Source organism: Hydra vulgaris, chromosome 12 (genome assembly GCF_038396675.1).
Source record: "Hydra vulgaris chromosome 12, alternate assembly HydraT2T_AEP".
NCBI classification, from domain to species: Eukaryota; Metazoa; Cnidaria; class Hydrozoa; order Anthoathecata; family Hydridae; genus Hydra; species Hydra vulgaris.
The window spans coordinates 55,290,547-55,317,500 of NC_088931.1; the positions used below are offsets into that span (position 1 = coordinate 55,290,547).

The 26,954-nt window shown below is 25.8% G+C and overlaps 1 protein-coding gene across 3 annotated transcripts in view; it reads right to left on the reverse strand.

The window, feature by feature from the left end:
• Positions 1–26,954, reverse strand: part of LOC136088843 (optineurin-like) — a 44,988-nt gene that overhangs the window by 16,473 nt on the left and 1,561 nt on the right. For 2 of the 3 annotated variants that reach the window (XM_065813759.1, XM_065813761.1), the window contains exons 2-4: positions 8,284–8,460; positions 7,147–7,737; positions 5,189–5,340 (exon numbers count right to left, since the gene is read on the reverse strand). In XM_065813759.1, the coding sequence (XP_065669831.1) occupies positions 5,189–5,340; positions 7,147–7,737; positions 8,284–8,460 (920 nt within the window). Of the gene's footprint in view, positions 1–5,188; positions 5,341–7,146; positions 7,738–8,283; positions 8,461–17,486; positions 17,585–26,954 lie in introns of those variants that run through there. The other variant, XM_065813760.1, reaches the window with a different exon arrangement.

The following is a 26,954-nucleotide window of genomic DNA, read 5'->3' on the forward strand; positions in this document are numbered from 1 at the left end:
AAGCTTCAGAGCATTTCTTACCAATACTACAGAAAAAAAAATTCAAAAACTAATAACTAGTTTAAGTGCAAATTACTAGATACTAGCTATTTGCACTTAAACTAGTAATTAGTCTTTATATTACTAGTTCAAGTGCAAATAACTAGTATCTATACTTGTTATTGCACTTAAACTAGTAATATAAAGACTAATTAATAGTTTAAGTGCAAATAACTTAACCTAGTAACTAGTCTATATTGGGCTCTAGTAAGTGAAGAAGAAAATATTATACTGATATTTTCTTCTTCACTTACAAGAGCCCATCCTTCCTTTTCTTTTAATTGCCAATGTCACAGTTCCACTTAAGGACGAATAACAAGCAATGATTGTCCTTCAGTATTTTTTAAACATTCCTCATGTTTCTTACTGGAATAACTTGTCCTATACCCATATTTGGTATGCTATAATGTTTTTTGACAAGCTCTACAGTAGACAGAGTATATATTATCTTTCACTGCTTCACACCATTTAGAAAGTTTTATTTCATTACTGTATCTGAACTTTCCCATTCTTTTTTACAAATAATTTTTTCTTTGCATTATGCTAAAAAGCATTACCATATGGGTCATTCCATAAAAATTTATCAGACCATGTCACCCTTACCTCTTAGAATTTCTTTTTTTTTACATCATTTGCAGTATATGTTAAATAAATAATAACTGTGAAAATTTTAGCTAAAAATACACATGGGTTGTTAAGATATCATCAATTGAAATAATGTTGATTCAGCATTTTTGTGGTTATCTGAAGAGACAACACAACAACTTTGACAAGTAATACCTTGATAATGGTTCAAAGGATTTTCCTAAAATTTGGAACCCAAATAGATTTTTGCACAAGGAATTCAAAAAAAAAATACTATTAGGAATTGATAGTCTCAAGAAATGCCTCGTTTATCCAAGTTTTTCAAAATTATTGATTTGTAATTTATTGACTTTTGTCACCTGAAATCTCTGGCAAAAATATTGATGGTATACCATTACATTATCTTAGGTCTAAGATTAATGATATACTAGTATAGTATATGCTTTTGAGTTTTCAAATTGTTTTGCTTGTATTTCAGACTTGGTAAATTGTTTTGTTGCATTGGAAATCATTATCATTATTTATTCATAATTGTTAAATGCCTAACACTTAAAATATTTTTGGAATAAACACTATGATGATTTGAAAGTTTGAGTCAAGATTGTCTTTAAAATTCATATACAAAAATTGTATTGTTTAGTTGTTATTTAGCTAGTAATATCAAAATCAAATAATAAGGCGAGCAAATTAAAAAAAAATTTAGTTTAATTAAAATGCTGTTAGCATGAGCAATTCTATAAAAAATATTTTGAGAGAAAAATTACAAAGATAACATTTATTATAGTTAATTAAAATGTTAACTAAAAGAAATATATTTTATTGAGATTCATGATTAAGTTTTTTATAAAACTTATTTAAACTTTTAGGTAATGCAAAGATTTCTGTGTGATCAATGTGTTTTTAGGCAATGTAAAGATTTCTCTAGACTTTACAAGGTTTTACAAAAAAATGATGTAATGCCAGGTTGGAAATTCTGCAGCAAATTGTTGCTGTAGCAACTGATAAAGATTTTAGTTCACAGGAGGAATGGGAATCAATAGAAAAAATTTTAAGTTTGATAACACTTTTGAATTGCTTGGGATTTCACCAGTCAACTTGTGAAAAAAAAAATGTTCCAAAAAATTGCAAAATACCTGCAACAAAATAAAAGTTTGGCGACACTATATACAGAAAAATATATTGCAAATATAAAAAAGTTTTATTAGTATATGTTATTGATGAAGCTTCTCGAACAGCAGAAACAAACAGGACCATTTTTAACAAAATGTTAAAGAAAGATCATGAGCTAGACATTTTAATGTATAAAACCAAATGGTGCAAATGTTAACAATTGCACCAGAATCATGGACACATACAAAAAAATCAAATTACTTTGAAGTGTCTGAGAATCTTGTTCAAACTTAAAACATGTTAAAAATGAGCAAGAGATTCTCCAATTGCCTGGAAAAAAAAATTGGAAAATAGTAATTAATTTTTATCAAAAAGATGAGTTTTCAAGAATTATGCCAGGAAAAAAAAAGTTTTTTTGTGTTAAGAAAAACCTAGATATTTAAAAAAGTTTTTACTTCTCAATCTTGATGAATTACATGTTGCATTTAAAAAAGACCTAATGTCAAAGTCAGTTTCTCAAAGTTTTGTACTTTGAAACCTAAGTGGTGCATCACAATGTATTTTATAAATCATCACTAAAATACAAAATTTTTAATTGATGAAATAAAACTTATAAAGATTTTACAAGTTTTAATTGTTTATTTTCTTGAAAACGTTGAATGTATGCTGCACCGATGTAAGCTATGCTCTGGTATTCAAGCATTAAAAAGTTGTTTAGTGCATGAGCTTATAGACAATGAGAAAGAGAAAGATGTAATACTCAAACAATTGCAGAGTACTGATTGTATGACACTACTGTTACAAACATTGTCACTAGATGAGTATAATGATTTCTTATGTGAGAGTATTGACAACCTATTCATTTATAGCAAAAACAAAAAAATAGATTCTTGACTAACTGTAAAGAAAATAAAAACTAAAATGTTTAACTAGATGAGTTAAATTTTAGGAGATTTTGTTGTAAATTACTAATTTGTTGTTCAGGATGAAGTTCAAAGTTATCACTGGATAACATAATTACAATTGTAATTTATTTTCAAAAAAAAATATTTCTCAAACAAAATTTTTTTGCTATCTTTCAGAAGAAGTAAATTGTGAAACAGAGTTTGTTTATAACATTTAAAAAAATTTAACTAAATTTATCAAAAAAAATCTACCAGACGTATCATGGGTAAAGTATAAAGTATAAAATACTTTTTTAATGGCTATACTGCAAAATTTTAAAACTTTAAAAAATTAATCAACCTTTGTCATTACAGTAGAAAATTTGATTTAAATGCTGAATAGATGAATGAATGGCTATTTTTTGCTACCAGCCATGGTAAATCCTCCATGATGGTATTTTAAAAGAGTAATTGGTTAAGAAAGTCTAAAACAAGTAACTAATGGGCAGATTTTGGTGTTAATTTAATTTACTCTTTTTGTAAAGCCAAAATAACTGGCATTTGTTTTAAGTTATTTTCAAAGGAGGATATTGACCAAACTTGAGCAAATTTAGAAAAAAGATATTTAGATGGTAGAACAGTTTATGACACAAGGATGTATCATCATTTTATTCCAATTAGATTAAGTACAGCATGTTATAAAAAAACAAGTACAAATACTGAACTACTTGATATTAATCCAAAAAACAAAAATAATTAAGTGATTTAATTAAATGTTAAAAAAAACGGAGTATATTGCATGTTTTTACCATGAATTTTGGTGGATAGTAATTGCTGAAGTTGTAAATGAAGTTGATATCAAAGTCAGATTTATGCAGCCACATAAACCAGTTAAAAATTTCTAAAAGTGCTAAACTCCGAAGTTATATGCGTAATTTTTACACCCACAACAAAATCAAGTTGTACATTCAACAAGTCTGATTTAAATTTAAAGAATATAGTTTAAGTTGGTTACAACAAAATAAATAAATATATAAATTTAAAATAATACTGTTGTAATTTATTTACATGTTATTAGTAACTTATAATTTTTTTAATTTTTTTTTCAAATCTGATGGGAGTTGGGGGAGAGGGTTGTGGAGAATTTGCACCTCCCCTTTCCCTCCCTTATATGCCCAAGACTAAATATGTGCTAAACTTGTTAATAAATAACACTATTTTGAAGTTTTAATTGAAAAAAATTTTTTAAAAAACATTTCATTTCCATTATTACAAAATTAAGGTTTTCAAAAATCTGAAAAGATGTTATCTTTAAGTGCTTACTTAGATCAAATATCAGAAAGACAATACATGAATCTAATTTCTTACATTAGATCTAAGATAAATAAATGATATACAATCAATATTTTTGCCAGAAATTTTTGGTGACAGCCTCCATTTTAGCTCCAAAAATCAATAATTTATGTCAAAAATATTAAAAAAAAAACAGGATAAACAAGGCATTTCTTTAGGCAATCGAGTCCTAAGATAAGTTTTTTTGAAATCCTTAAGCAAAAATCTATTTGGATTCCAAATTTTAGAAAAATCTTCCAAACCATATATTATCAAGAGATGTCAAAAGATGTTTTGTTGTCTCTTCAGATATTTGACAATATCTTAACAACCTATATGTATATTTTCAGTTGTAATTTTTGTAGTTATCATTTATTTAATATGGACTGCAAATAATGTAAAAACAAAGCATATCTGAGACATGGGTGACAAATTTTTTTTTTTTTTGAATGGTTCCATATGGTATGACCCATATATATTACAATATAAAGAACAAATAGCTAAAAGTACAAATATTATGAATTAAATAATCAAATATTAGAATTTAAAATTTAGCATTTTAAAAAAAAAAGAAACTTTTTACATTTCTATGGCATAAAATTAATTTTCAGTCATTCAAATTTTTTAGGTACAAAATAAAATTGATTTTCAGTCTAGTCTAGTGAATAACAGTTAGATAGAACAAACCAGGATATACACCTTCTGGTGTATATCCTGGTTTGTTCTATCTAACTGGCATTTCTAACAACAGTACAGACCAGTAAAAAAATTAGTTACTTAAAAACACATTTGTACATTTGATAAAAAAAACTACCTAAGCTAAGAAAAACAGGCCAGAGTTGTTCCATGTGTGTATCACCTCCGTGCATTCCTAATGTTCTAATACCTAGCCTAGGCATATATATAAAAATGTGATTAAAATTTTTAGGATATTCAAGACAAACTACGACAATTTAAGACATTTCAGCACAGGTATTTTTTAAAAATAAGAAATTTAAAGAATTTCAGGACATCTGGGACACCTGCACACTTTATTTTGTTTACACAATTTTATTCCACACATGCATCTCATAATCTTTAACATACAAACACGTTTAAGCAATTAAAAAAAAATCTAAATAAGAAAAATCCAAAGTATAAAAACAAGAAATAATTTATTAAAGGTAAAGTAATAAGAAAACCTTAACAAAATATTATAAAATTGGTCTGACCAAAACAACTGAACATAAAAAACAGACCTTGTCATCATTTGATTTTCTGCTTGTTGACTATTAATATAGTTTGCACTTAATTGTGTTTCAGGTACATTTGATTCTTTTGATTTGTTTTGGAATAAAAGATGGCTATAGACGCTCTGATTATTCCGCACTTGGAGTAAATCAGTTTTATCCTACAAAAAAAATATTATTTAGATATTAAAGCAAACTTTTCCAAAATATTATAGATAACAGTTTACTTGAATTATTTTTGTTTAATGTAGCAAAATACTTTGTAAATTTTTTTTTTTTTAATTTAAACTAATTCACTGCCAAGAGGAAATAATCAAATTGGAAGTTAGCATAGTACAAAGAAAAAGGAAGCAATTGACAAAAGACTTACAAAACTGTAAACAGTCGGAGTTATGAAAACATGAAAGCAGGAGAGAGTTCTAAAGGATATGTGAAGAAAGAAACTAGATGAACAAAAGTTTTTTGAACATGAAGAAAAAGATTTTTGTTGAAGGAACTAGAGACGATGGGCTGCATACCCTATCTACAAACTACAAAAATTATTTATCTAGAAACTCTTATTTGGAAAACAGTCTCGATATTAGGGATTTATCTCAAAATCATTATAGAGGAAATCTTCTGAAAAAATTTGGTTGAAAAATTTAACTCAAAATAGCTAAGCTAAAACTTAGATTTTAGAAAAAAAAGAAAAAAAACAAAGAATAATGAAAGAAAAGATTGCTATAAGATGGCAGATGTATATACTGATTGCCAAAGCGATTTAAACTGCCCTTTTTTAAATCATGTTTTAATAATGAAATATTTTTTCAAGAAAAGTATACTTTCTAAAAATGTTAGCTAGTTTGAACAACCACCATGATAAAAAAAGAAAGAGATGCAATTTTGTGATGATGGGATAGTAGCAATACATTTTTGGAAAAACCAACCCAAATATGGCAACAGTATTTAATATATGGACAAATAAGAGGTTAGTAGATTTAGAGAATGGAATTCGGAGTAAAAAAATGCTAACTTTGCATTGGATTGTATATATGGTTTTCATGAGAGGTCTGTAGTAAATGATAATCTGAGAAGACTAAAAGTAGTGGACTCAGGAAGAATATTATCATTTATCAATATAAGAACATCAACAGTATTGTGATAATTGTTTAAATAACTGAGTTTTGCTGGAGTTCATGCTAAAAAAAAAATTCACACTCACAATCTGTTATGGAACAAAAAACTCAAAATCGGTATTGAATGTTAGAAAGAAAGTTACTAGATTCAAGACGAGATATAAGAAATATGTGTTAATTTAAGACTCAAAGAGCTTGCTAATAATTGAGGGATTGGACAATAGTTAGAGGAGTCAGAGTATTAACCAGATTTTTTTTTAAATTGGATGATATTTTCTATCAAAAATGATTTTTTCTAACGGACAGGACAACAATATTATGTTAAGTACATATTAAACAATTTAGAGTGTATTAAAGATATTTTTAAAGAACACTATGACAAGAAGACTATGACAAGAATGTTGTCTGGACAACAAACAGTAAATATGTTTAAAAAATAAATAACTTAAGCAACAAACGCTGAAGTTATTTGGATGTCTAATTAATTAACCTGTTTTTCAGAAATAACAATTGATTAACCTGTTTTTTAGAAATGACAGGAAAGTGTAAGGCCATTAGGTTCAAGAGTCGAATAGAGAAAATGTTCAAATCTGCCTTATCCTTGGGAGATGCAATAAGATAACACATGAATCAAAATGGAATGTTTGACTTACTATAACTAAACTGAAGCTTAGCATCAGACAGAACTTTTTTATAATAATTTATTGCAATAACAAAAATAGACATTTGTTTTCAAGAGTTTCTCGTAAAAAAAATAAAATGTGAAAAAGATGAAAATAAAATGATTAGAAGTAGCAGCTGCATGGAAACCATACAGTAGAAAATTAACAAAATTAAAAAAAGAAAATAAACCTGCCGGAGTTGCTTGATCAATTCCTTCATTTCATTTATTTGAATACTATATGCTTTATTCTCAATTTTAAGCTGCTCATCCTCAGGCTTAGGCTGTTTGTTCTCAACTTTAAGCTGTTCATTTTCAAATTTATGTTGCTTGTTCTCAACTATTAGCTGCTTGTTTTTAACATTCAGCTGCTCATTTTTTTCTTTAAGTTGATCATTTTCTTCTTTAAGTTTACAGTTTTCCTCATCCACAGCAGAAAACGATTTCGTAATTTCTGAGTTTTCATGTTCTAGTTCTTTAATTCTACTTTTTAATTGCCTATTTTCATTTTTTAGTTTATTTAATTCTTCATTTGAGTTCTCAAGTTCTTTAACTCTGTTTTTTAGTTGCCTATTTACATTTTTTAGTTCATTTAATTCTTTCCCGCTAAATGGTTTAATGATAACAGATCTATTGGCCATTTGGCTTTCAAGATAAAGTATATGCTCATTTTTTTCCTTAAGTACTGCCAGCATTTCCGAATTCTCTTTCTTTACAGCGTAGTACTGTTCTGATACTTTTAGTAATTGATTATAATTGTCACTAAGTTCTTTGTACTCCAACTTGATTTTGACATATATAAATAAAACATAATTAGAAAATAAATATCATTAATATTATTATTATCATTGTTATTATTTTTATTATCATTATTATTAATATTATCATTAATAGTAATTTAAATTCAAAACATCAAGTTATCAAGAAGAAGAAAAAAATAAAAAGTAAAAACCAAAATGGTGGATTTTAAACTCTTGCTTAAGAACCAAGCGCTTTACCACTACACTGATTCTGCATACTGCAGATTAGGAAACCAATTATACAAATCAAAATCAATAAAAACTTATTATCATATCAGTCAATATCATTTACAAAAATCAAAGTTTATAAAAAAGTTTTTCTTTTTTCAAACCTATTCAAACAAAACTTGTACAGAGCACTCTCTTTTATGATTTGTCATTTAGAAATGTAATAATAAATATAACAAAAAAAAAAAGAAAAAAAAAAGTATAAAAACAAACCAAAAAAAGAAAAAAAAGAAATAAAGAAAGAAAAAAAGAATTTTATATTAAATATGGCTATGTTCTCACATAAAAACAACGACTCACATATGAAGATGGATTGTCAATGAGAGAGCATTTGATGCTAATAATTTGATTAACAAGGTCATCAATTTTAATGAATTTAGAGTTATCATTTGTTGAAAGTGAGTTATCATAGCTTGAAAAATGCTGCAAAACCTCAAGAGCCTTGTTAATGGGCTTAACAGCACTATCTTCAGAATTCTATAAACAAAAACAATTAAAAAAAACAGTTATCAAATACTTAAAAAAACAAACAAAAATGTCAAAAAGAAATGAACTTATTTAAAACATAACATATAATATTTTGAATAAGTATAGCCTATAATAGCATTTATTGTTTATATCTATTTGTAAATCATCACACGCCATAACACATTTAACTTTTCTTAAACAACTAAAAGAAAAAGAAAATATAGAAAAATTTAAGAAAAACTTGAAAGATTAGAAAATTTTAATTGAATTAAGTCAATTGAAAGTGAGATTTCACAATTGCTTTTATTTGATTTTTTTTTTACTTTATAAATTTTATCATCTTTTATATTCAATATAATTCATTAGAGATTTTAGATATGTTTTCTCATATTTACACAACTATTTTGTATAAATTTTTTTTTCTTGATAAATATCTTGCGTATAGTTACACAAGATTCAGTGTGCAAAAGTTTTAGTTTTCTAAAATTTGACATATTTATATTTGTAAGTTTTTGAACAATTATGTAAGTAACAATTTTTGTTTCTCAACAGTACAAGGTTTTGTTGTTATTTGCTGAGAAGTTCCAAAAACAAATTACTAAATATTACTGGGTTAAGATTTAATATTTTATTTTTTAGATTTAATCTATATTTTTACTGGATTAATATATTCTTGTGTCATTTTTATAAAATGTTGATAAAACATTTGTTAAATGTTCATAATCATAACAGAATTAAATGTTCATAAATAAAAAAGATTAAAATAAATATATTTAAAAAGATAATTCAAGTAGTTACTTAATACCTTTTTTTGCTTGATTTTTTTTTAATTTCGTTTTTATTATAGGTATTTTTTAGTTATAATTTATTATAACAAAAAAATTATAATATAAATATATTTACAATATCATTATTTTATATAACTAAATACACCTAAATATTTTTCTTATCAATTCCTTTTAAAAAAAATGTCTAGGTATTTGTTTTATGTAAATATTTATTGTTATTATAATTATGAAATGTGGATAATGTGTTTTTAAAACTGGATAATGTGCAACTTAAAACTGGATAATGATGCAAAAGGCAAAAAATAAACTTATAAATTATAAAATGAATAGAGACCTTTTTACAGATATGTTCTTTAATATATATTTTTTACAATTTTAAAATATTGTTTATATATATATATATATATATATATATTTTTAATTAATTTAAAGTTAATTTAGTAAATAATATGTAAGTACAAAATAAGAGTTTAAAAAATAAAAAATGCGTTTAAAAAATTTTCAAGGTCTTTATATTATCTCTGTTAAGAGAAACAAACTTTTCACTTTTATTAAAACTCTATTGCACATTTTTTATGTGTATTGTTTGATGTTTTTATATACCTTTATTCTTTCAGTAGCTGTTTTTCTATATTTATATAAAGTACATTTTTGACAAAAAATAATTAATTTTCAGGTAAGAAAAAAATTTAAATGCGCCATAAACTCACTGAAATGCTAAAACCAAGACAAGTGCTATTTTACAACCAGGTGGTTAAATAATGTGATGTTATTTTTGTATAATTAGTTTTGGATTTGGATAAATCTGGTTTCTGATCTAATTTAAATAGATATCTGAAAAACGGATATCCGTTTAAATTAGATCGGAAATTTTGTTCAGCGCATTCAAAAACCTTTGATGAAGATAAACTGTAATGCTTTTTTTTATTTTTCAACTTGTTAATATGTGTGTGTGTGTATATATATATATATATATATATATATATATATATATATATATATATATATATATATATATATATATGTATGTATATATATATATGTATAAATATAAGTATATATATACATATATATATATATATATATATATATATATATATATATATAAATGTATATATATATGTATATATATATGTATATATATATATATATATGTTTATATATATTTATATATATTTATATATATATGTTTATATATATGTATATATATATATATATATATATATATGTTTATGTATATATATTATTAATATAATAATAATAACTTTTATAAGCATAATAATATTTTAAAATAATAAGTTGAGCGGTCATACATGAATAATGTCAGTGTTTTTTCTCAATTTTTTGACTCTCCCTCCCCTCTTTGTCAAACTGTCAATTTTTGGCCAACCCCCCGTTATATATGATGTCAGTTTTTGTGTATTCCCCCCCCCCTCCTAAAAAACAATAAAAATGCTTAAAAACTATTGATTTTTTTTCTGACTAAATTATACATTTATATAATAGTAGATCTGACCAAATTATATTATATAATAGTCGATATATTATTAAATAATCAACTAAGCAAATAATATTATATATCTTTAATATAATCTTCCCATGGGTTGTTGAAGTGATCATCGATTGAAACAATAGGCATTTAATGCTCTCCGCGCTCTTAAAGAATATCGTATTCTTGAGGTACAATCAAATTTGTTGCGTCAACTTTATTTTCATCTAACCATTAAGCAGTTTCTGAACTTTCTCTTCAGCAAGGCGATGACTGCCAAAAATTCTGTCTGACGCTTGGCAGCGATACGAACAGGTTGGACCTTTTTGATTAGAGGGAGTGTTATAGCAGAAGAATGGATAGAAGTGTGCGTTTTCAACATAGCTTGAGAGGCAAAGTATATTTTGCACTATTTACAGATTCTATCAGCTAGGCTAGACTAAGTTGATGGACAAAACGCACCATACAGCAAAATTGAAAATCCTATGGCAGTACGAGGAAGAATATTTTCAATGTTTGATGCAAGGAGTTTGATGCAAGGAGCATAAAGCCAAGATGGAAACAATTCTTTTGCTCCATCTGAGACATCTACTGCTTTGAGTCTGTCTCTCGTTTGGTTGACAGGGACAGGTGGTGGAAGAAATCTTGCACTAATTAGAGTAAAGTAAAAGCTTCTAATAGTTCGACAACAAGAACGATTTTTACATTTTACAATTTGAGTAAAATATTGACTTGTACGAATATGATCAGCAACCCAACGTTGATCTTGTAATAAAAGGCTCCTTGACTCTAGCTCTGATTTGTCTGGATCAATATACTCTGCAATGGTTGGATAACCGTCAATTTGCAGATCAGACCAAATTTTAGCCAAAGCCTGTCCAGCAAAACCAAAGTTCTGTTTTTCTAAATTTTTATCTATTGTCCTGCCTGGTTTAAAAAGATATGTTGGTTATTATAGGTTAAAAATTATATTAATATTTTTACAAATTAACTTTTGTCAATGTAATTAAGAAAGTCTAATCCATGAGCGAAGGCCGTCGAGGATGCGTGTTTTCCTGATTGAACAGCAATGTAGGTAGGTCCAGAATAAGTAACCTGTTTTTTCCGAGACCATCTTTTTTGATCGTAATTCCAGCGTATACAGATGGTATGAGCTTGTGTTTAGGAGCCACAACCCAGTCATGGTCCGGGAGAGTTACCCGGTACTCCAAATGCATCAACAACGACACCTGTTTTTTGGCTGCTGTGATTCCAATTGGCACTCTAGCCTTGTCGTCTTGGCTAATGAAACACACTTCATCTGGCCCTAAAATAGAACAAACTTTTTCCACATATTTTATAGTTGAGCTGCAAAAGAGTCCGCCAACATGTTTTAAATGAGATTCATTCTGAGGACTGATCAATCTTACAGGGACTGTTTTGACGTGCCTTTTGCCTTCTAACGTTCCATAACTTCTCGGAAGTAGACAAGTATAGAGGACGCTCATGCTGATTGCAAATCCAATTTTGTTCATCTCCGATGTCAAGTCGTTGAGAGTTTTAATGCTCTAAATAATAAAGAAATATATTTGGATATAATTAACTTTTTTACAGAAAATGGCATTTATTTTGTAAATTATATTCAAATTAAATCTTGAAATTAGTTGTTAACATTTTAAGGATATTTACAATAGCGCAAGTACTAATTAAGAGTAAAATTCTAACAAATTCATTATTAACAACATAGCTAAGCTATCATTACCCGAAGAACCTCTGACCATTGTCTTTCATCAGCGGACGAACCATGGAGAGCAATATCCATAATCACCTTCAAAAGAAGAGGTTGATCTACTTCTAATGACAGTTGACCAGGTTTCTTTCTGATTTTTAGTTTTTCTTTGACTTCTGGATGCTCCAAGCAGATTTCCTCCATTCTAGCTTTTTTCAGTTCTCTAGTTTTCTTCTATTGAGCTTGATCATACTTTTTTTTGGCCAGTTCTTTACATAGACGAGCTAGTTTCTTCTTTTTCTTTTTCAAATCGTCCTTTTCAGCTTCAGCAATGAATCCACTTCTCTTTCTAGTCTTCAGCCCAGCAACTTCACAATTTAAAGCTGCAATCTCTTTTTTTATATACAATTTTATATACAAAGAGTTAATATTTCTAACATAATTTGATTCACAGTCAAATAGTAATATATTAATAAAACGATAGTAATTTTTATTTTACGTTAGTAGTTGTTATTTATTTAATGTCTATGGGAAACTTCTTATATTAATTTATAATATTATATTATAAATAATTTAATAAAACATAATATCAAATTCCCCGCATTTAATATTAATTTCCCCACAAACAAAACATCATTTCTATACCATTTAGTAGATGTAAATACCATTAAAATCTGCTCATTAAAACTAAAAAAATAATTTAAATTGACATCATTTTGGCCTCAACATCCCCTCTTCATTGTCAATTAGTGTCAAACTTGCCAGCACACCCTTTCCCCCTCCCCCCCTTATATTTACTTCCATCATTTATAGATGACTCCTAATGGTAAAAATAGTGTCACTTATACATAAGTATGATTAATGGAATACCAATTATTAAATAACTAATAATAATCATGTAGTATTGAACACAAATTAAATGTAAATAAAAAGTAAACAAAACAAATAGCAGGTATTAAAAAAAGAAGTTAAAAAAAAAAAAAGCAATGGTTATAACATTAATTGAATTGGTGAATAATAAAAGGGCAGAAGTCCAACAATCTAAACTTTTGGGAAACAAAAAAAAACTGCATTTCCCTACGTAATAAATTTTTCTTTATGGTTTAATGATTTTTTTTTGAAGCTGAAAAACAGTTTTTTTTCAGAAATAAAATTATTAAACTATTAACAAAAATATACTATGGGAAAAAATGCAGTTTTTCTTTGATTTCCGAAAATTTACATTGTTGGACTTCCACCCTTTTAAAATTCACCGATTCAATTGTAGTAATAACAAAAACATAAGAATAATAATAAGAGATAAAAATGTCAGGAAATTAAAGTAAATACTTTAGAATTTGAAAAATTGATTATATTAAAGATAAAGAAAAGATAATAAAACTGTTAAAAATTGTTGCTTTTTGAACACATTTACAGATGAATTGATAAACAAAAAAAGATAAGCTAATTTCATTAGCACTGAAAAAATTGAAACTTTAAGTTTATTGAAAGATTCCGATGTACCTGAACTTAGAAGCTGAAAGTTTATTATTCTATTGGATTGGCCTTGAGACAAAAACAAATTGTTAATGTAATAGTTTCCAATAGTTACCCAAACTTGACAACAATAATTTAAATAAAAAGAACATAATGCAAAGTAAAAACTCCTATGAGTAAATAAAGATTAACTAAAATTAACAAAGGTATACTGTTAGGTGAAGTTTTTAACAAAGATCACCAATTTGTTGCTGCAATTTGTTGCGTCCTGTTAGCTCAAAAGATTTCCATCATCTGTAGTTTTGGAGTTGATTGTTAATAATGCAATAAAAGGTTTCTGTAGACTTTCTGTATGTTGGCTTGAAATTTTGAGTAAACTTTGCTTTTAACAATCTGAAATGGTTCTGTTGTGGTAATAATCTGGCTGGTAATTTTTTTTTTTTTTAACAATATATTAAATCTTTTTGTAGAATTAAGACTTTGGTTGTAAGACTATAGGCAATTGTTCAATACATTAAACATCATTAACACCAAAAAGTTGCCAACACCCCTGCAAAATTTATTTTAGCTCAGGATGCTATTAATGCAGCGTTCTTAAGGCTGATATAAATATATAAGGCTGATAAAATATAAATTGATAAATAAATAATAATTGATAAATAAATATGTAAGGCTGACATAATATAAATTGATAATAACTCTATTCCAAAATTTATCAATTCAGAGCCTAAAATTAACAATCAGTTTTTTGTTAATTTTACTAAAAAAAGCTTTTCAACCATAAATTGTATTATTATGTCAGCGCTCAACAGCGTTGAATCTTCTTTGCTAAGATTCTCTTCAGCTAGGTATACAGGTTTCATTGCCTCTAGTAAATATTTTAAGACATTGAAGTTTAACTAATTGCCATAAATTTAAATATGCTTTAAGTTCTAATAAATTCTTTTGAGTTGCCATTACTATTTTTGCTCAAGAATTATAGAAATTATGTTCAATTGCTCAAGAATTATAGAAATTATGTTCAATTGCTCAAGAATTATAGAAATTATGTTCAATTGCTCAAGAATTATAGAAATACTATTTTTGCTCAAGAATTATATAAATTACGTTTAAGAATTATAATAATCAATTCCTTGTCCAAAAGCATTAACTTTTATTAAAAAATATGTATTAGGGTATGATGTATTTTATCAACATCCCTGAGTTCTTTAGTAAATGACGGGAGAACATTTTTAAAAGCTTTTTTGCACTGTGAAGTTGCTAAAAGCTTTGTGTCTTTCCTTGCTTTTTCTTTTATTTCAATGTGGATGATCTTGTTGCTTAAAACAAATTCTGTGACAACTGTTTTTAAGTTGGTCATAGAGTTTTCATAGCACATCATTATTTTATTACAACACCAGCTTTTTAACTCATTTTAAACTAATTGGATTTTTCCATTTTGTTGCATGAGTCTAGATTAAAAATTGCTAACAATCTAAAGATAAATTAGTAACATAAGGAAAACGAATTAAAATACATCAAAATGTATAAGAATTAAAAAATATCAAAATTAATTTTTGGTTAATAAGGAATAAAATAAATCGAGTTAAGGATTAAAAAAACTTAATATATAACAATAGTAATAATTTTAAAAAATGCAAAAATATGCATCAAAAGACTAGACCAAGCCTAACAAGCCCATGTGAAATAAAGAAAAAATCAGGAAGAGAGATAAAATTAAAAACATATTTCAAACAGATGTTTAGAATAAAACAAAGAAACTATAGTAAATTGTATAGTTATCATCGCTTTGTAACAATAAAATTTAGCTGTGAGCTACAGGAGATGATAAAGATAGCAAGAATGTATCCCTGACAAGCGATACTAGTCATTTCATTATCAAGCTCTCCAAAATATCATTGGTGAATATATTAATAATATAAAATCATGGTGTTCTAAGATCCAATTAAAATAAAGTAGTGGACATTATTCCACTACTTTATTTTAATTGGATCTTAGAACACCGTGATTTTTATTATCTACTTTCCCCTTTTGGTTTAAATATATACTTATACTGAATATTATTCTTTTTTATTCTTTTAATGTATGCATATGTATATATTGATAGACATGTTTTATATTTTTTTATATCAAGTTTTTATATATATATATATATATATATATATATATATATATATATATATATATATATTAACTTAATATAAGAAAATACATAAAACATGTCTATCAATATATACATACATGTGTTTGTGTGCGTGTGTGTTTATGTATATATATATATATGTATGTACGTATGCATGTATATATATATATATATACATATATATATATATATATATATATATATATATATAAATATATATATATATATATATATATATATATATATATATACATATGTGTATATACATATATATATATGTATATACATATGTATATATACATATCAGCCCTCAAAATTAGGGTCACATTCGGCAATGCCAACCTAACTATTGGCCTTGTTTCTATGTTTATGGTAACCACTATGTTAACTAAGTCAAAGTTTTTTTGCCAACTTGATGCCAACCTCAAATAATTTAAGGTCTTTGGGTTAAATTAAGCAATCGGGAAATGCAAAATCTGGAAAAATATCTGGTCCTCAAAGTTTTAGTATATGCAAAACCGTGTTCTTTGTTTTCAAGGGGCAAATCAACTTAAATTTGTTAGCAAAAAAGTTATATAAAATAAAACAATAAACTTACAAATACAAAAGCAACACTCTAGTAACAAATACAAAAACAAAACTCTAATAACCAAATGCGTTATAAAAGTAATAACACTATAATAGTGCTTCTACTTTTATAACTTTTATAATTCATTCTTTGTTCAAACAATAGAAGTAATCCTAAGTTTTAATTGTAGAAAAGTATCTAGAAAAATAAAGTGGATATTCAAATAATATTTAAAACTCATTAAGAAACTTAAACAACTTCATAAAAACATACTGTATTTAAAATTAAAGCGCGTCTATTATTAAAACTAATCTACGGACTATTAGTAATGTTTTCCATATCGCTAAATTTTTGCAAATCGTGATATATACATTGCACATGGGTCATAATTTTCCCTTAAGAGTCTCAGTTTATCATTTCTATTACATGCACGTCTAAATTATCATTATTATTTTTTTACTGCACGTTTTACTATAGCGTCATTGTTTTCTGAACTTCTGCTTAAAATATATTTTTAATTTTTTTAACTCTTCTCTCTTCCTAAATTTTTCCTTATTTCACTTAAGCTTCGCAGCTCCGTCTAATCCTTTGATGCATATTTTTGCATTTTTTAATATAATTTATTAACTTCATTACTTGTTAACCTAAAATTATAACTTATTAACCGATACTGAATTTGTCAGAATATTTTTGAATCAGAAAAAATTCTATCAAATAATAAATGGAACTTAATGCAGTGTTTTTGCATCACATTTAAATCAAGTTTAATCACGAACACTTGAATAAGTTGCCTTTTTTATTTTTTTTTTTAAAAAGAAAAACATAGTAAAAATATTATTTGATTTTTTATAAAAAGCAGTTACTGTTAAACAAGATCCGGAAATCCCAAACAGAACCTTGTGGAACATCTCAATAGATTTATTGCTAGTATTACAAACCACTTACAAATTGTTTCTAATCTAAAAATCAAAATCAGTCGGTTACCACATAAAAAATTCCATAATGTTCGAATTTAGAAATCAACAAAAATTATGATCAACAGTATCAAAAGCTTTTTGTAGACCAATAAAAAGCAGCGAAATAAAAAAACTAGTTTTTAAAGAGTTTTTCTGATTTTTTAAAATATGTTTGTCGATGCGTAGCAACTAGAATTTTATAATCCAAATCCAAACAGAAACACATTAACAGTTAAAACTTCAGAAAATAGTAAACTCTAAAAAACATTAGTTCTTCAAGTAGCTTAAATTAGATACATATATATACATATATATATATATATATATATATATATATATATATATATATATATATATATATATATATATATATATATATATTTACATACATACATACATATAAACATATACAATACACAATTAATTTACAAATTAATGATTTTTGATCAGTTTTAAAGTTTGCCGACAAACTAAAGCTTTTAACATTTTCCCCACAATGCTTATTGATTGATTTTTTTAACAAATACTTTGTCGAAATATTTAAAAACTTTATTTATAAGTGTTTGAGATCATGGGATCTAAGAAAAGTATCTCATCTCCAGAGAAAAAATTGATCTATAGATCAGTTTAATATGGAAATTTTTTTCACAAAACAGCACAGCTAATCAAGAAGTCTGCTGTTGGACAAACTCTGAAGAGATAAGAACTTACAAGATCTGAAAAGAATAAAAATCAATCAGGAAGACCACGCTAAACAATGCATTATCAGAATAAAAAGCTTGTGATACTAAGCAAAGAAAATTTGACAGCTGTAAATATAAACCTACAAATCAGACAATCTTTTAGGAATGAATGTAGTATTTTTACTATAAAATGTTACATCATGCTAATTTATTTGGAAGACACCCAGTCAAAAAAACCACCCAAAAGGAATTTGCATCAGTGCATCTAAAGTGGAGTAGTCAACAAATTTATGCTGTTAAACTTAATATTTTGAAGTAGCCTGACTTGAATCTCATTGAACATCATTGAATGAAAGGAATCAAGTTTACAAATCAAGCTGATTTATTTAATAAAATAAAGAAAATATAGGACTCAATTCCGAATGACATTTTTATTAATTTACATATTTCTATGCTTCATAGATGTCAAGCCTTTCTTGATTGTAAAGGATATCCTCCAAATACTAATGCGAGTTTGTTTTTATATAAATTTGTGATCAAATATTTTTGAAAAATTTTCACAATTTAAAAAAAAAAATGCTTTGTCCACAAAATTTTGAACTTAACAAAAAGCATTGATTAGTATACCAAAGGTAAAATATTGTTTAGATAATCATTATTTGATCAAAATAATTATAAACTTGAAAAACTTTTGATTAGTATATAACATGTTGGCTTTAGTGAAGCATGTGCCAAAATATTAGTAAAATTCCTTTCTTTTTTTGCCTGCTGGCAAACTTTTGGACACTATTGTGTGTATATATATATATATATATATATATATATATATATATATATATATATATATATATATATATATATATATATATACTAACTAAGAGATAATTGCATGAAACTTGAAATTTGTTGATGAATATGAATTTATATAAAAATAGGGAAGAAAATATTTTATTAACTCGTTGCTCTCATGTTTAGAGCTGGGTGGGCCCAAAAATAGTGTTATTTTGTTCCCAAGCTCCAATCACCCCAATTCTTTGCGAAACATTCTTTTTTAATATAAGCATAAACATACAAAATTTTGGAGTTTGCACAATGCCTGTAGGTGCCAAAACTCAAGCATTTAAAATACAAGTGAACACCACTGATATATATACAGTAGCATGCAAAAGTAAGCTGACAGGAGCATAACTTGAGACAACTTTTGAATGAAAAGTTTAATTACTTTCAAATTTTCACTAAAATGTCAAAAAATTGATTACAAATTTGAAAACAAATGAATTTTTACTAAATCTAAGCAATCTAATCTTAAAAGTTCATTTAATTAAAATTTTCGTGTGCCAAAGTATCCGGACAGAAAAAAAAAATTGATTTAGATTTCTTTTTTAAACATTTTTTAAATTGAAAATACTTTATTTTAAAGTAAATTGTTTGAGGCTTTGTCAGAAAGCCCTTAGTAATAATTACTACTTGACATTGACAAGGAATTGAGTCTACCAGCTTTATAATAACAATAACTTTGATTTTTCACCATTCTTGTTTCAGAATATTCAATAAGTCAAATTTACTTGCTGATTTTCAACCTGAAATTTGTCAATCTATGTGTTTCCATTGATGTTCAATAGAATTAAAGTCAGGACTTTGCTATGTCAATTCCATTAATTGAATTTTTTTGTTTTTGAAAAAGTCTTTTATAAGGGTTGAAGTGTCTTTTGAGTCATCCTGCTAAAAGATCCATCCTCAAGCCTTGAAAAATGTTCCATGCAAAATGCTGTCTTAGTAAATGCTGAAATTAAAGAACTTTATAATGAAAAATGTGGTGTTGACACAATCAAACGTCTTTTGAGGTCTGCAAATCTACTTGGAAGACGTCCTACAAAGAAAGTTTTTATTCATATAAAGAATCGAAAAGCAAGCTTAAGATTTGCTAAAAAACATTTGATTTGAACAAGAACACAGTGAGTTTTGTTATTTGGATCTGATAATATTAGATATGTCCCTTAACCAAAAGGCCATAAAAACAATCATAAATACCAGCTACCTACAGTAAAGCACAGAAGTCGAAACATTATGAATTCGGCTAACTTGAATAGAGATAGTATTGATCCTATTCATTTAATTGATGGCATATTAAACAAAAATATGTATAAATATATAGTTAAGAGTGTTATGCTACCACATGCTAAACAAAATGCCTCGAGGAAGAATATTTTAGAAGTACAATGACCCAAAGCACACTTCAAACCTTGTAAAAACTTTTTCAAAACCAATGAAATTCGAATAATCGATAAGCCTTAGCAAAGTCCTGACCTTAACTCTATTGAAAGTTTATGTAAGCTCATTGATCGACAAATGTGCGGATACTTTTGCACGCGCATATTTTAAATAAATAAACTTTTAAGATTAAATTGCTTAGATTTAGTAAAAATTTATCTGTTTTTAGATTTGTAATCAATTTTTTGACATTTCAGTAAAAATTTGAAAGAAATTGGACTTTTCGTTCAAAAGTAATCTCAAGTTATGCTCTTGTCCGGTTACTTTTACATGCTACTGTATATGTATATATATATATATATATATATATATATATATATATATATATATATATTTATATATATATATATATATATCATCAAAAAATGTGTTGTTTGCTCTAAGAATGTACCTGATATAAAATATATCGGCATAACAGAAAGTGAATTAAACAAAGGTTTTGCCAATCATAAGCAATCTTTTAAAAATAAAAAGTATACGAAAGACACCATGCTGTCAAATACATATGGGAATTAAAGGATAAAAATATTGATGATTTTATACTGAAATGGTCCATCCTTAAAACAGTGCCTGCATACAACAATATTTCCAAAATATGCATACTATGCCAACAAGAAAAATTTGAAATAATTACACATTCAAACCTAGAATGTTTATTTAACAAAAAATCAGAATTAATTTCTAAATGCAAATACGAAAATAAGTTTCTCCTAAAAAAACAATAAAAATAAATGAGCTCAATAAATAGTTACATTTAATCCCTCTTTTAAATAAATAACTTTTAAAAAGCATGAGTAACCATTTCTATGTTAGTGTCAGCAAATTCTACAAATGTATGAAAATTTACAGTAGTTAAGGCATTTGCGACTTCCTGTAATTTAATTTTTTGGTATAAATTGATGTTTTAATAATTTGATCATTCATTTCTTGAGTTTTTATTAATGAAACACAGTGTTAAATGAAAATTTTTGTTAAGTGATTTTCTACTAATCTATAATTGCTCTGTTCTTTTAAAAACATTGAGCACTCAATTTTGTGGAATGTATTTTAAAATTGTTTAAATATATATATATATATATATATATATATATATATATATATATATATATATATATATATATATATATATATATATATATATATATATATATATATATATATATATATATATATATATATTCGTATAAATATATATATATGTATACATATATATATATATATATATATATATATATATATATATATATATATATATATATATATATATAGGTATATGTATATATATATGTATATATGGATATATGTATATATATATATATATATATATATATATATATATATATATATATATATATATATATATATATATACATGTAAACATGTAAATATATGTATATAAATGTATATGTATATATGTATATGTATACATATTTACATATATATATGTATACATATATATATGCATATATATAAATACACATACTGATGGCATAATGCACAGAAGTATTAAGTGCCGCAGATGTGATTTTACAGGGGAGCATTTTGAAAGTAGTTAACTAGAAACAATTTAGTAAACTCATAACATTTAAAGCGATAAGAAGACCCGTAACAATTTATTGTACACTTACCATATTCAGGCACAATAATGTTTGAAAAAATACAAGAATTTTTGTGTACTGAACTTAATTTGAACACATGTTGTACTTAACAATTCTGTGCATGATGCCATTGACATATATATGTATATAAATATATATATATATATATATAAATATATATATATATATATGCATATATATGCATATACATATATATGCATATATACATTTATATATATATATATATATATATTTATATATATATATATATATATATATATACATAAATATATATATATGCATATATATATATATATGAATATACATATATATTCATATATATATATATATATATATATATATATACATATATATATATATAAAAATATATATATATATATATACAACCCTCGGAATTAGGGTTAGCATTTGACAACGCCGACCTAACTGCCAATCTTAAAGTGTTTGAGGTCTGCAAAAATTAGCCAACCTCGTTTATATGTTATATGGTAAGACCTTAGTATCAAATTTTTTTTACTAATCTGAAAGTATTGAGGTCAGCAAATAATTGCCCACCTCATTTTTCATATTTTCAATATTTTTATATATATATATATATATATATATATATATATATATATATATATATATATATATATATATATATATATACATAAATATATATATATATATATATATATATATATATAAATGTAATGTATATATATGTACTGTATATATATATATACATATATATATATATATATATATAGATCTATAGTTTGTTGTCTTCTGGAAGAGCGGAATGAAAAAAGTAATTCTTATGCCAACACATACGTCACTTTTAATTACTTTTGACTTTCGTCCACCATTTGCGTGTTTGACGAAAGTAAAAACCATTAATTTAATTACAAATAAATCCTTTTGAAAAAAAACCACAAAAACACAAATGTAATTGACTAGAATGTTTTAAAAACATTTTGAATGTTTTTAACAATATAAATAATGTTTTTATTTTAATTTTTTTTAATAAATTGTTTTTATTTTTATTTTTTTAATAAAATGTTTTTATTTTTATTTTTTTTTACTGTAAATCATGCGCGGAGTGTTGCTACATCGACTATCTTATAGCTTGACTCGCAAGGGAGTGCTGCAACATCGACTGACAAATAGCCTTACTCGCAATGGAGTGCTGCTACATCGACTGACAAATAGCCTGACCCGCAAGGGAGTGCTGCTACATCTACTATCTTTTAGCCTAACCCACAAGGGAGTGTTGCTACATCGACTGATGGTTTGGTTGGGGCAGGCAGTCTCTCAATTATTAAAAAAAAAAAAATTCCTGTCTTGCATTTTAATTTTAAATTTTTGTCAACAAAATATAGAAAAAACTTTCGGACAACATCTACAGGTTGTATATATACATTTATACATAGATTTATATTCTTATACATATATATATATATATATATATATATATATATATATATATATATATATATATAGAGAGAGAGAGAGAGAGAGAGAGAGAGAGAGAGAGAGTTTTATATATTGTTGCATTTGGAAGTATGAAAGGAAAAAAATAATTTTTATGCCAACAAATATGTCACTTTTTATTACTTTTGACTTTTGTCCAACATTTGCGTGTTGTCAGAAAGTTAAAACCAATATTTTAATTACAAATTAATTTTTTTTTTTAAAACGGCAAAACTATATATTTTTTTTACTGTAAATCATGCACGGAGTATTGCTAAATCGACTATCTAAAAGCCTGGCTTGCAATGAAGTGCTTTATTGACTGAGAAATAGCCTGACTCGCAACAAAGTGCTGCTATATGGACTGACAAGTTGCCTGACTTGCAACAGAGTGCTGCTACATCGACTAACTTTTAGCTTGACTTGCAAGGGAGTGCTGCAATATCGACTGAGGGTTTGGTTGGGGCAGGCAGTCTATCAAGTAATAAAAACAAAAATTTTGGTCTTGCATTTAAACTCTTACTTTTCGTCAACAAAATACAGAAAAACTTTCTGACAACCAGTTAGGGGTTATATATATATATATATATATACATATATATATATATATATATATATATATATATATATATATATATATATATATATATATATATATATATATATATATATATATATATATATATATATATATATATATATATATATAAATATATATATATATAAATATATATAAATAAATATATATATATATATATATATATATATATATATATATATATATATATATATTTATATATATATATATATATATATTTATATTTATATATATATGGGCAATACCACGCCGTTGCTTTCATTATAACAGGAGATATTCTTAAAGTATAGGTCTTAAATATTAAAATAATAAAAAATTTTCAGTATCTAAACATATGTTACGCATAAATTTTCTTAGCTCAATCAAAAGATGTTGCGGTCAGACAAAACCATTTGTTGCGTTCAGATATTCTGTATTTATAACAAAACTGAGTACATGTATTTGTCCAAAAATGTGTTTTTACAATATTAAACAGAAAGGTATAAGAAGACACTTATCTTAATCTACTTAAATAGTTGACAAGGTGTGCTTTTGGAAAGTAGCAGATAGATCTAACATTTTTGGGAGGTCGCAATACGCAAACAATTTCCTCATGAGAGTACACTGCAATGTCCTCAGTTGGAGGCTAAGTGTAATGCTCAAGTGCTAAAAGTAATAAGTATAATAATCTTTGGTGTAGTAAATGTTTGAAAATTTTTTTAATCTTAATATATGACTTTATAATAATATAGCCTGTGAATAATATACAAAATAATTTAACCTATGAATTATAAGAAAAAAATTGGTTATGTTTATGCTTAAGTCTTATTTTGTGTACTTTTATGATAGTCCTTAAGACTTATTATTGTTGTTATTACAATCAGTTGTATTTTGGGGAGAATTATTATTGTTATTAGGGAGACTATAAATTGTGTTTTTAATGATATGCTTCCATCGCTGAAAAATGACTGATGTTATGCCTTCCTTTAAAAAAAGTCTAACCAATATATAAGGCTAGCGCTCGATAATTATAATTCTTGATCTATCAAAAAAAATTTAATTATTGTTATACCAGCAAACTTTTCTATTTTTTGAGCCTCAATTAGATGCCTAATTGTGTGTAAATTAAAAATGATCATTTTGCATTTGCTTCACAAAGCAGTGCCTCAAAAAAGCTGGCAAATTAGTAAAAATTGTCACACAAATTCAGTAAAAGGCATCGTTATAACTTCCTTAAATCCACCTCTTAAGTGTTCAAAAGTCGCTTTATCTGCACCATTCACCAGTTCTAACCAGAATTCAGTAAACTTCTCATATTGAAGATTACCACAATTTTCACAAAAAAGAAACATATACTCTTTGTTGATTATAAACTGAAAATTCACATGTATAGTACACACGCATTCATTTTCTGAAATTTATTTTTGGAGCTTAACATAAAATGGTCTGCTGGAAGCGAATTTAAAGAATTTCACAGACACACCAGCATTGTCATTCTTGAATATTCCAAATGCTTCCTTCAGTGTGAATAGCAAACAACAAGCTTGTCTTTTCTCCCAAGTGACTTTATTGATAGTAATACCTTTGATGCCAGATGCCTGACGGGGAATATTGTTGCGTTCATAAAATTTATGAATTATTAGAGTGAGACAGTTCTTCTTTTATATAAGATTACTACTCGGTCCATCATTAACTTCTCGCAAACCAATCATTTTGCCCACTTCTACAAACACAGCCTGCCGACAGTGTTTATCTGTTGGTAAACTCTTTATAACTTTGTTTACTGACTTAAAAGACTGTGGTGTAAAAAATGTAAGTTGATCTGTGGATGTACTTTTTTTGCTTCTCTTTCTCTTTTACATTGTTTTTCTAATTGATCAGGTGTCATAATTTGTCTCAAGGAGCATACTCGGTTCATTTCTTTCACTTTGTAATCTGGATGAGTCATAACATTTTTTAAATCCAGATCCCATATCATAAATAAAATAGTATTAAAATATAAACTATGACAAAAAAGCGCTTAATTGGTTAATCCAAATTAATTTCCTTAATTGTTAACTTTTGTAACAGCTGTTTATAATTGTTTGATACGTTGAATTTAAAAACATAAAATATAAAGATATTTGTTTATATAGGATAATGCAAATAGTGTATTGGATGTTGGATTAGGTATTGTCCTAAGTTAGAAATACCTCACTACAATAAAATAATGGCGTTCAAACATTGCATGATGCATACAGAAATTTTGTGTTGCATACAGAAATGTTGCGTTTAAACTAGAAAAATCATTTAATTTAACGATGTAAACATTGAATGATAAGTAAAAGTTATAATCATAAATATATTGATGTTAATTACAACTTACATAAATTTAACATCTGTCACGAAAAATTACAGAATAACAATAAGTTATTAATAATGGTGTTGCATTAGGACAAAAATATTTAAAACATATATAGCTACAAAACAACAGATAAGAGTGATTACGACCTAGTGATAAAGAAAAAATAAAGAGTAAGACTTGCAGTACAAATTCAAACACTTAAACAAATATATGTTGTAATTAGATTTATTCTGCTAATCTAATTATCCTTTATTCACTAATTTAAATTTTATTGATATTATATATTTTTAATGAATAAAATATCAGTGAGCCGCAAATACTTTTTCAGAAAAATCATAGAAAACATAACTTTAATGTTTATATATACAAAAATAATGTAGCGAAACGCATTTAGTAATATTTTTTTTAACATGATTTTTAATCTTC